At 43.3% G+C, this 12,768-nt stretch overlaps 1 protein-coding gene across 1 annotated transcript in view; it reads left to right on the forward strand.

Moving 5' to 3' along the window:
- Window positions 1-11,947: 11,947 nt before the first annotated feature.
- The window catches only part of tnfrsf21 (tumor necrosis factor receptor superfamily, member 21), a 36,818-nt gene continuing 35,997 nt past the window's right edge, over window positions 11,948-12,768 (forward strand). Inside the window, exon 1 of the mRNA XM_030109880.1 lies at window positions 11,948-12,274. Within this exon, the coding sequence (XP_029965740.1) occupies window positions 12,245-12,274 (30 nt within the window). The 5' untranslated portion in view covers window positions 11,948-12,244. The remainder of the gene's footprint in view (window positions 12,275-12,768) is intronic.

Below are 12,768 nucleotides of genomic sequence, written 5' to 3' on the forward strand. Positions count from 1 at the left end.
GATAATATTAAGGTATATTATGTAACATAATAATAATGCATGTTATTGTACCACATTACCAGCTCTTCAGCAGGACAATTGGTGGGTTACATGGGACTTTAGATGGACGGAAACACAAAAATGTGGACCTGTTCATATCTGTAGCATCAAGAAAGAAAGAAAAACACACAGACGCTTTGTTTACTTCCGGCCAATGTAAGTACGTCACTTCCGCCCCCTGTCCAATCAGAACGCTTCGCAACCAACAGCATGGAAGCTGAATTAAACCCATGTGAAAAACAAACTAAATGTAATTCCGAATTGCTTTTTTTGGAATAAACTAATTCCGAATTAAAAATGCAATTTAACCGTGGCTAGTAGCATTAACAACGTGACTGACGCTGATGGCTAAAGCTAATAAACTAACAACTGACTGACGGCGATCGCTAAGCTAACATGCTAACAGCTGTTAGCTCGTTCGTTACCTGCTAACTTGACCGGAAGCAGTCTCAACTTTGGTGACTGTGGAACATAGATTAAATCAGTTTGCATTCGGGACAGAAGGGACAGATGCTCAGTCTCCCGCATTGTTTTTAAGTTCATAAGTTTCAGATAATTTTTTCATTGGTACAGCAGCAGTATATAGCGGCCACAAGCCCAGCGCGCCCTCTGGTGGCTGCAGACTGTCATGTTTACGCCTTGTTTCATGTCAGTCACTACATGTTAAATTAATATATATTTGATAAATGAGTCACATCTGACTATAAGTCACAGGACCAGCGAAACTATGATAAAAGGAACCACTGATACTCTGGAAAATACGCTACATGCGGTATAATTCTAGCTCAGAACATGTCCAGGGAGGCAAAATGTAACAGTGCAAGCTGTCAGTGTAGCTTGGTGTTGTAAGTTGATCAAATGCTTCAGTACAAAATAAAGCATGCAAACAATTAGGCTCGAGACATTTTTTTTGAATAAGTTCTATCCTCCATCAAATTATTCTGCAGGAAATCAACATCGTGCAACTGTTGGTTCCAGACCCCCAGTCTACCTTGTGCACATTGAAATCATGTAGCCTGGTGGAAGCAGCGGCTGTCTACTTTTAGAGGAACTACTTCCGAATGAATCCATGCGAAAAGGGAGCTTGGCTAATAGATGATGAGTACTGGTGACGGTAAGATTGAGCAGTGCAGATGAGATTCTGTTCACTATGTGACACAAAACACCTGGAACCTGCAAGAATACAGAACACCTTTGTAATGCATCCAAGTAAATAAAAACCCACAACACTGTGTGCAAAAGTATTTAAAACTGACTTAAATGGAGTATTGTGATTTTGGCTACCAAAGTAATATTTTTTCTACAAAACACGCTCTAATTCCCTGATTTCGTAGCCTATATTTTTTTGTCTTGCTACTTATTTTTTTGTTACGAGTGTTGACCGCTGTAGTTTTGCAGCCTAATTGGAGCGTCTTGCAGACTGACGGGCCTTATGTTTGACACCCCTGAGCTATTGTGATTAAGCGGTATCACGAGCCCTCCTCCATGAGACCGGCAGTTATCTGGTGGCCTCTGGCTCCTCAGATCAAACTGTTTGAAGCAGTTTAAGTAGTGCAAGATAAGAAGTACTCTGTAGTAGCATCTGTCATCACGTCACTTTGAACCAAACAGCTGAGGGGAGTTTCTGTGTGGTTATTTCTGTAAGAGAGAAGAAAAACTGATTGTCAGAGCAATAAAATGATCACTAATTAAATCAGAAGTGCAGATATAATTCCATTAAGATGATTTAACAGACAGAAGCCCTCCTCCACGGTGTGAGCATGTCTGTAATGAGAGGAGTTGAACAGGGAGTGCATGCAGGTCGCTCTGCTGTAATGAGGTCAGAGTCAGAGCCTCTGGTGGTTTGTTGGTCGTGCTCAGCATCAAAGGTGCTCCAGTCAGTCCACAACGCAACGCAGCACGCCTCTGCAGTAACAGCAGAGGCAGAAAACACATCTGAACCCGAAGAGGTTTCACTGGGTCTCTTCACTTCCTGGTTTCACTCACATCTGATTCCGCTCTTTGGATTTTAAAATGTCATTTGATGCAAGTTGGTTTGAGGCCATAGAGGACACACAGATGGCTGTTTCTACCTGCAGCTCGCTGACAGCCAGCATGTCATGTGAAATGTTGGTGACACGCCCCAAACAGTGTGAGCTGCAGGGAAGGAAATCAAGGAAATGTGTGACAAAGCTCCACTGCTGGGTATCCAGGTTTGAGAGTTTACTGCCTCCGAGGCCGTCTGTGAGTCTGCCTTTACGAGACTCAACGTCCAACGTGCTCAAGATTATACCTGACAACCTCAGAGCTGCTCAAGCCTCGGCTTTTATTGGTCGACTGCAGTGGGTGTCAAACATAAGGCCTGTGGGGCCAAGAGTGTCCTGCTGGAGGGGCCAATCTGTACGGTAGTCTGCACAACGCAGCTGCAAAAAACCACAATGCAATAGTGAAAATCCACAATGCAGCAGCAAGAGCAAAAACTGCAACACAACAGCACAAAGCTACAATGCAACAGCTAAAAAACACAATGCAACAGCAAAAAGTCACAACGCAAAACGTAACATCATGTTCTGCACTCCTGCAGCCACTCGGGGAGCTGTGGCTTTTTTTTTTTTCCCCTGCTTCTAGGTCCAGGTGGGCGGGGCCAGGCTGTGTTTGCAGAAGGTTGCTGCTGGTTGCTGTGACTCATTTCACCTGAGGTGCTGGTTGAGGATTGTTCTCCTGATGAGCAGTGGCTCCGTTTGACTGGACCTCAGACCAGGATCATTATCAACACTCACTGAGTCAGTGTGTGTGTGTGTGTGTGTGTGTGTGTGTGTGTGTGTGTGTGTGTGTGTGTGTGTGTGTGTGTGTGTGTGTGTGAACCAGGTGTCTGCAGCCCGGTGTGTTCCATTTCTGTCTGGCTCTGTTTGACAGCATTCCCTGCTGCCGGTGCATCTCAGCCCTGGACCTTCACGTGACCATGGAGTCTGCTCTGAGCTGGAGGACTCTCTCAGACCTGCAGACCTGCTCCACTATCAGCACCTCGGACTCAGTTGTGATTTGTTTCTTCAAGGGCTTTACTTTCATTAGATTTAAACTTTGCATCTCTGCTTCCCTGTGGGCCGGATTGGAACCCCCACCGGGCCACTTTAGGACCCCGGACCATATGTTTGACACTGCTGCAACTATATCATTAATGCTATTCCAGCATTCACAATATATGTTTATTTTTGTAGTCATAACTCGATAAGCACTGTCTTGTTACAGCGTGATCAGCTTTTATGTTGTAAAAATGTGTGAATATCTTCTTATGACAAATCTCTTATAGCAAGATCCTTTTTACCTTCTAACATGATTCATTTTTATTTGAGTGGCTGGCAAACATTATTATAGAAGGAGATCATTCAAATTATGAGAAAAAGACAGATTAATCAACTACAATTATTTGATTGCAAAAATGAATGCATTGTGCAGAAGAAGAGTTTGGAATTAGATTAATTAATGAGATGATATTTTAAACCGAGCCTCACCCCTGAGATACACACACACACACATGATTTTCAGACAGCTTTTGAAGTTCCTTGCCATATGTGATCTGGAGTGTGTTTGACGCCCCTGATCTGCAGCATGGCAGCTTTATCAGAGCTTCACCAGCGGAGCGTCATCAGATCCCATCAGCTTCCTGCGTGAGTCCAGCGTCGGCCGCTTCGTTTCACTGATGTGGTCGACGCCGATGCCTGCAGCGCGCTGCCGTGACTGCAGGCCGCAGATCGCAGGCCGCCCACAGCCAGCGGCCGGCCTTATCTCTCCCTCAACACACAGCCGACCGCTGGAGGAGGAAGTCGTTAGAGGCAAATATCATCCTGACCGGAGCCCGTTCAGCAGAGTGTCAACACGCTGTCAGAAGCCGGCAGTAAACACAAATTCTATGCAGATAGGCTGGACCACAGCAGTGCCACCACACACACACACACACGCGCACACGCACACACACACACACACACACACACACACACACACACACACACATTCATGCACTGAATCACAGCCATGAGTGGATATCACAGCTGTTCTCTTTTGCTGAATTCTCAGTTGCAGCATAGATTCTCAAAGTGGAGAATTTTGTTTTAACGTGCTACAGTAAAAATAAATAAATAAATAAAATCCCTGAGTCAACATAAAATTGAAGTTTGGTGCATAAAGTCCAAAGACTCGCTTGAAAATGCAATTTCATGAAGCAATAAAACAAATATTTTCTGAACCATGAGAATGCCTTTATTGTCTTCATCACACCTCAAACGCATGTGAAAACCATGAACCCTGTCACTGCAAGAATACAAATATGAAATTCTCTGTATTGAGTTTGCATGTTCTCCCTGTTTTCTTTACCTGTTTAGTTTTCCGCCATAACAGAAACAACTTTAGGTGTTATTACAGCCTCTATAATTCACATTTTGCACATTTTACTGTATGATGTGATTATTATCGCAGGGTGAGATGAAAAAGAAATATATATATGTTTGAAAAGACAACTGACTGAGAGCAAAAGCGACAAACACACTGACAGAGCGTCAGAGAGTCACATATAGAGTTGATTTAAAGTTAAACATTAACCTCAGAGGCATGTTCCTGGACTGTGGGAAGAAACCAAGCAACAAGAAGAACATGCAAACTCCGCATAGGGAAAAAAAAAGAAGACTTGAAACATGAATCAAGCAATCAAACTAGGTGTTTCAACGTGTTAAACGCTGCACAGGGAAGTCCTGGTTCACAGTGTCTGCTCTGTTCGGTCAGTTTGAGATCTGGATTCTGCAGGACAGTCAGACTGGATCCTCCAGGTCTTTATGGACCAGCAGGACAGGAGCCCGGTGATGTTTGACGCCACATCTCAAACACAGCTGAAGCGACAGCACCACCATGTGGTCACAACGTCCATCTACAAGACGTGCAGGTCGTGGTCCTGCTGCGGGCTCTGATCGGGTGAGTCCTGCTGCTGCTGCATCAGTGCAGGACTCCAGGCCTCTGGACTGAGCTGTGGGTTCAGGTTTAGGAGCCTACATCCCACAGATGCCTGTTTGGATGGCAGGGTGCTTTAATCCCTTCAGGGAATATGGTTTCCACCAGACGTGAGAGTTTCTAAAAACATGTAAAATGGAACAACTATTAACTAGGAGAAGATTTTAAATTTTTTTTGTTGGTGGTGGTGGTGGTGGGGGGCGGGGGTTATTGGGTTTATTTCACTGTATTTTGCATCAGAAGGTTTCACTAAAATGGACTTAATGTAATTTCAATAGTGATTGTTCGGTGTTGTGAAAGTATCACTATTTTCATCACTTACACTCTGAGCCACAACAAAGTTTTTAGTTTTTTTTTTTTTTTTTTTTTGGCTAATTAAGTTTAGAAGTTTTTGCATAAATCATTTAGTTGCATTGACAAATATCTGCCACTAGGGGTCAGTGTAGCGTTGCTATTCCTGTGCAGCTTCCACGCTAACTGTCCCACATCCTAAATCTACATGCAGAATGACTGAGTGAACGTCAGACACAACCTGAACCACGCTCACACACCATCAGACACACAGTCAGTGTGTTTGGATCATGCAAAGCAGCCAAAATGCTGAATGCAAACAATTTTACTAACGCACTGGTTTGTTTAAACTAGCAGCAGCCTCAAAGCCATGTTTGTGAAAATATGCATGCAAAAGCCTGCAAAATGCAACAATTAGAGGTTTTTGGTTTTCTGGCTGTCTCACTGTGTTCTTCATCATTTACATTGGCTTTATGTAGAGATTGGAGAAATGTTTGGTACTAATTGTTCAGATGTTTTCAAATTGTATACTCTGGTCCACAACAAAGGAAAACTTTAAACTTTAAGTGTAAAGTTATTTTTGGCTCTTTTCTATCAGTCTGGGTCACTTAAGCTGAAATTGGACTGTGTGTAAAAAAACCCTTATTTACTGAGATCCTGTGTACAGTGTGCTACATGACACACTGTCACATTATGTTGCACTTCGGCTTTGAGTGTATTATGGGTGATTTTCTAAGAATATGACGACATCAGAGTAAACCATTGAAATAAGTTTGGATCAAAACTGTTGGTTTGTTCGTCTGTGTTCAGTGTATTTTACAAACAAAGCTTTAAAGGAGTGATTCCAAACCTTTTCCCTGATTTTTAGTAAACTTCGGCAACCCCTGCAGCAATATAAAACTCAACAAGGGTACACAATATAAGAATCAGGCCATGGTTACTCATTGTCAGGTATTTACAACAGTGAAATGTCGTGAAAAGTAACATTTTTTTTAATCAATCAATCAATCTCTTTATTTGAGCAACAATAATAGCAGCAGTTGTCCATTTATGCAGTAATATTTGAACGGTGCTCAAAAAGGAGCAGGTAGAAGTTCGAAGAACTTATTAAATCCACCCCTTCACATTTAAGTATGACACGAAATGAATCCCACATCCATTAGAAAAAAAAGAAAAGAAAAGAAGAAAAGAAAAAAATACCTACAAACCTTGCATACACACTCATACATCAGACAAGTTATAATTACAATTAATATATATTACAATTAATGTGTATTCTTTTCAGTATAGCTTTTAGTGCAAACATATTCCTTAAATTTACAATATTAAGACAGCATCTCAATGAACATGATATTATAGGGCTTTAGACAGTGTAATAATGTTCATCAGACACCTGGGGTTTGGAGCACACATATTTGTGAAGTGATTCTGTTTTTAACTTATTTTTAAATATATGTAGACTTCTGGATTCTTGGATGGATTTACTGAGCTCATTCCAGGTTTCAGGACCTTTACATGTAACACTGAAGCCGGTGCACGTCAGCTTTCGCTTTTTTCCTCTTTTCACGTCAGAATATTCAAACAACAGTCAATAAACCCTGGTTAACAGCTGCTGTGTAATGAGAATGTGTGAGGAGAAGCGTAAAGCCAGTCAGAATCCAGTGAATCATCTCTCAAACGTATGATGCTGATGACGGTTCATCTGACGTTACGCTCGGTCCACTCAGCTCCACGCAAACGTAAAGGGGCAGTTTTGCAAAATCACCACTTTGGCCAGAGTTTTCATTTACAATAGTTTTCAGAGACTTACTCTTTAGCGGTGTTTTTCTGATTACATGACACTTAATAGATAATATCAAGACACCTGCATCAAGGCCTCATATGTTAAATCTTTCCCTGAACCCAATAACCACTATCGTTGATCCAGTCCGGATCTTTCCTCAACATCCAGATTCAGCATGAGGGCTGAATGTTGCAGGAGATCCAGAAGTGTCGGGCAGTGTTTGTGGAGCATTAAGACCTCCAGAACCAGAGACTTCAGCCCCTCTTGTAAACCAAAGCGAGGACCTGATGAAGGCTTCAGAGCGTCTCCAGCGTCAGGACATAAACCTGCTCCTTCACTTTTTCCTCCTCTGTTTGTTTACAACCTTCTCTTATTCTGACTAATTCCTGCACGTCTCTAAAACTCTCTAAATAATATACCTCGCTGGTAATAAACGGGAATTATCCTTTTAAGAGGAATTAAGGGCGGCGGTGGTTAAAACGCTTGCCAGAGCTTGCGCGCAGGGTGGGCTGCTGTCGGGAGGATCTGCAGTCAGTTTCAGCACATCTGAGCCGAAGAATAAAAAGACCGACTCGTGCACGGACGCACGCCCTCGCGAGCATCGACTCCTCCGCCTTGTGCTGCTCTGCAGAAGGCGGCTTCACCCGGTGACTGCGGTCTGAGGCTCTGCGGCCCGCTTGGCCCAGCGAACGTCTCCTGGGCTGTGCAGCATGAGTGAGCAGCAGCAATGCTGCTGAGTAAACACAGCCTGTGCAGGATGCCCTCTGGAATTAAGCCTCAACTTTTCAGGGATTTTCTCTTCCCTCCCTGTCATGCTGCCACTGACCCACTTAAATGCGGTCCTTTCCCGTCCACGCACGCCGAGTAAAAGCACAATCGCGGCGTTTCATCCCTTTATCTCCCGCCCCACGTGCGGGACAGATGGCGCTCCGCTCTTTGATGCTATTTGCAGATTCGTCTGAGGCTCGCGAGCGAGCCGGCTTAGGCGTGCAGCTTGTTTGCCGACAGCCCGCGTCTGGATATCTTCGCAGACAGACGCTCAGCGGGTGGACGGCGGATGCAGCCTGGCTGATCGGCACTGGAGCGAGTGGCCGGCTCGGGCGGCCACGTTCGCTCCTCTGACACACATTGGGCTCTGTAAAATAAGCCCACTGCAGCCGAGCCTGGAACAACAGGTGGCTGGGATCAGAGGCAGAGAGGCCACATGCCTCAGGTGTGCTGGACCTGCAGGGCTGTGTGTGTTAACCATTCAACATGTCAGGTCACATTAGACTGACTTTATTTTGTTATTGATAAAACGTGCTTATTCTTCAGGAAATTGTTTTCAATTTCAGTTTAACATGTTAGGAGATACGTACATTGTTGACATTACTGTTAAAATCGCTTTTCCAATCAAGTGAACAAAACTAATGAAGCTGAATGTAAGAACTTCTTTTTTATCTGAATTTAGCAGCAGAAAATTATGACTCATCCAGGTTTTTATGTCATTAAGACAAGCTTCCAGTTTGACAAGTTGATCAGTGTCATCTGCTTTTATAGATCAGTAGATCTGTGTATCATAGTGGAAGTTAATGGAGTGTTTCCTGATGACATTCCCGAAAGGAAGCATGTATAATGTGAAGAGTATAGGTCCTCGGACAGAACCCTGTGGAACTCCACATTTAGCTTTGATCTGAGCTGAAGAATCATCATGAACATTAACGAACTGGAACCTGTCTGTTAAATATGACTGAAACCAGTTTCATGCTGAACCTTTAATCCCAATAGTATATTCTAGTCTCTGTAGTAGGACGACATGATCAGCAGTATCAAATGCAGCACTGAGATCTGACAGGACTACAACAGAGACCAGGACAGGGACCAGGACAGAGACCAGTCCTCTGTCTGAGGCTGTGAGAAGATCATTAGTGACTTTTACCAGAGCTGTCTCTGTACCGTGATGAGCTCTGAAACCTGACTGAAAAGACTCAAATGGGTCGTCATTATATAAATGGTCACAAAGCTGACTTCGACAACTTTCTCCAGGATTTTAAAAATAAAGGGAAGGTTGGGAAATCGGTCTGTAACTTGTTAGAACATCTGGATCAAGGGTGGTCTTTGTAAGGAGGTTTAATAACAGCAACCTTAAAGGCCTGTGGAGCATAACCTGTTACTAAATATAAGTTGATCTGATCTAATATTGACCAATCAGGGGGAAAATGTCTTTGAACAGTCTTGTTGGGATTGGATTCAATAGACCAGTTGTAGGTTTAGATTCAGCTTCAATTCAATTCAGCTTTATTTGTAAAGTGCCAATGACAACATAGTCATCTCTAGACACTTTTACAGAGAAAAGCCAACAGAAAGATGAGGCCACAACTGAGAAGAACTCAGAGGGTTCTATAGGAATGAAGCCACGTAGTTGTACGTCAGAGCTGTGATTTTTTGTCAGCCTGGCTGTAGTGCTAAAAAGAAACCTGGGGTTGTTCTGGTTTTCTTAAACCAGGGAGTATGGGTTTTGTGAAGTCTTTTTTTATGTATATAGATTAACAGACTGTACTTTTTCAGGTCAGCAATCTTTTACTTGGCTTTTGCGACTGTGAGGTGTGTGCCAAGTCTGTGATACATGCCTGCAGCCATGTACGCTGAGCACAGCCTTGCTCCCCAGCTAGCAGCTAGCCAGCCATGTGTCCTGCACGGAACCCACTGGATCACCCTCCAGGAGGAGGCAGAGGGAGCAGCAGGAAGAGTGGGGGCAAGGCAATAACAACGCCATTTTTGGTAAGACTCAAACTTACTCTTGATCTTTCACACATCAGTTGAAACTGTCTCAGTCACTCAAAGAAAGCTGAAGCTCCTGAATAGTTGTAATGAAAATATTTGCTTCAGTTTTCCTCACTTTCAGACAGAATTGAGCTTGGTTGAGCTGTTTACTGCACTGCTGGTGATTTTGTGGTTAATGTGGTCGTGTTTTGGGACGGATGCCAGGCAGACTTACTCATGTAAATTAGAGCAAAATCAAATAGTAACCAAAACTTTAATGAGAGCCTTCATATGTTCAAAATGTCTGATATTTCTTCCATTCCAGAGGAACCAGATGACTTTTTCCACCAGGTTGAAGACAGACCCCTCAACAGGCCTGTCAGACGGAATAGTCCACTCCTCGTGTTAGTCACTAATACTCCTGATGAGGAGACATCGAGGTGTTGCTCTTAGTGGCTGCAGAAGAAGGTGACTTAATTGTATCACAGGATGCAGAAGACGGACTGAAGAAATCAACAAAACTTTTACTGAACTGAAAATCTGCTGTAGACTTTCGACTGACAATGAATCCAGAGAACTAATGAATGTTTTCTTTTAATTTCTGTTTCACGGATACGTATCACAGTAATTACTTTGACTTCATCTGATTCTAAAATGTGTTTTTGGACATATTAAAATTTTCACGATAAATGAAACATTCATGATGTAAACATGTTTGTCTGCATCATTTTGTTTGAAGACAACTGAACTCTGAAATTCACGCAGCTGAAACCCATATGTCTCTTTATTGGAAAAGTGGTCATCTATGAAATGTTAATAATAATTTTAGATAATTCACATGATTTCATGTGATGTATTATTAAGAAACAACCTGGCTGTTGAAAGACTAAGAACATATTGGTTAAATTGTGACGAATCATCCATCTATGCAGGATTGACTGAGTTCAATTCACCAGTGTATTTCTAGATTTCAACAGTTTACAGAGCAAATCACTGCACTAGACATGAAGTTATCTCATGAAATCATGGATTGAATTTAAGTTCTTTCGAGGCTGGCGATTAAACTTTTATGCTTATTGGTGAAATATCTGCAGAATAATTTCTGTTTTAGCTTTAAAACGACAGCTCATATTCAACATTGAGCTTTTCTTTGACCTCTAACAAAAAAGAAAGACATTTTAATAATGACCTAGTATTCTGATAATGTTCTAATATGTAATAGATCTGCACAGCATTTCTTCTACTGCTGCTCATGTCATATTTCAGGATTCTGACACATACTGTTGTATTAATGTTTAAAGTTTTAATCAGTTTGTTCCATATCCCAGCTTTTCAGTTTTATTCTATGTGAAAACTGTTTGAGGGGCAATAAGGGCTGCTGTAAAAATATAGATTATTATTATCAAGATCATGATTATGATCAAGTCATTTCAACTACGAATCAGTTGAAGGGGCCTTTGCAATGACTTCCTGTTAAATCTAGAAAGTAATTTAAAATCCTTCTTTTAACTTATAAAATTCTTAAAAAAAAAAACAGGATCTATTTTTGGTGAACCTGCTGAAGGAGTGCTGGGAGAACTTTCCTCTCCTGAAGAATTTTACACCATCTCCTGTGGACTTGTGGAACGACTGTTTTGTATTAATGTAAATAAAGTTGTACTAAATATTGTTTTTGTGTTTTCCTCTCAGAAAAGCTTCGTGTTTACTCAGAAAAGTTTCGAAGCTTCTGGAATCACAGTATCCCTGAGGAAAACTAAAAAAGGGATCAATAAAGTTTTATTTGATCAAATGGAATCTGAAATCTGCATATGTGTAGTTTCATTTCACTCACTATCACATGGGCGTTGCCGTGTAAACGTGAAACTTTCCTGTATTGAAAACTCTAACAGTAGAGTCAGGGACCGAGGCGGCTCCCAGCCTCGCCCCGCACTGAGAACCAAGGACATGACATTGCCGGCTCTGCCTTCATCCCTCCATCCCACCCTTCCTGAACCAAAGGGGGGCCTCGCCTCGCACGTGCTCGGCTCTCCCCGCGCCGCCATTGGCCGCCGCGCCGCCGGGCCCCGCCCCCCTCCGCTGTGACGTCACCGCGGCAGCGCCTTGTCGGAGGTCTGCGCTCTGCGGCGGCTGGGCGGACGGAGAGCCGCACTGCACCCCCGCCACAGCGCTCGGTCCCCGGCGTGGCCCTCGTCCGTCATCGCGATGGGAATGACCGCGGCGGAGCGTCCCGCGCCGGACGCGCGCAGTATAAAACGGCGCTGCCGCCCTCCGCTGTGAAGTGAGGGAGAGGAGGAGGAGGAGGAAGAGGAAGAGGAGGATGACACGCATCTTGACATGAGAAGTGATCCCCAGGAGCACAACTTGGACAAAGACGACCCCCGGAGCCCGGCGTGTGCGCCCTGAACCGGGACCATGAGCCCCGCGGCGCGCCTGGACGCACTGGTGAGCGCGCGCCTCTTTATTCCCATATTATCTTTATTCTAGGGAGTCCTGCAGCAGGTTCCCCACTTAAAGGGCCAGCGGCTTGTTTTTCTCCAAACTTCATCCCCAAAATCACACACAAGTGCTTCACCTATCCCAACAGGTTCACTTATTTTATTTATTAATTAAAACAATAAAAAAACTGAAGTTACGCAGGTGAAGAGACTGAGGGGGATTCACCCAGCACAGCAGAAACAAGGTCCACTCAGCAGTCTTTTGTTTACCAGCCAGGCACTGGAGTTTGTTCTGGTCACAACAGAGACAAAGAGATTTCATCATCCTTTGGATTTGTTAATATGATTTGAAGCTTTCCTCTCAGTTCGTGTGTGTTCGGTTCTGTTTGCACCCTCACTGCTGATCAAACTGGGTCTGCCAATATTGAAAACAGAGTGAAGCCAGACTTATTTGTTTGAACACATTTCAGAAGGTTTGATTTCATATCTTAACACAACTCA

Source organism: Salarias fasciatus, chromosome 15, assembly GCF_902148845.1.
Source record: "Salarias fasciatus chromosome 15, fSalaFa1.1, whole genome shotgun sequence".
Lineage (NCBI taxonomy): Eukaryota > Metazoa > Chordata > Actinopteri > Blenniiformes > Blenniidae > Salarias > Salarias fasciatus.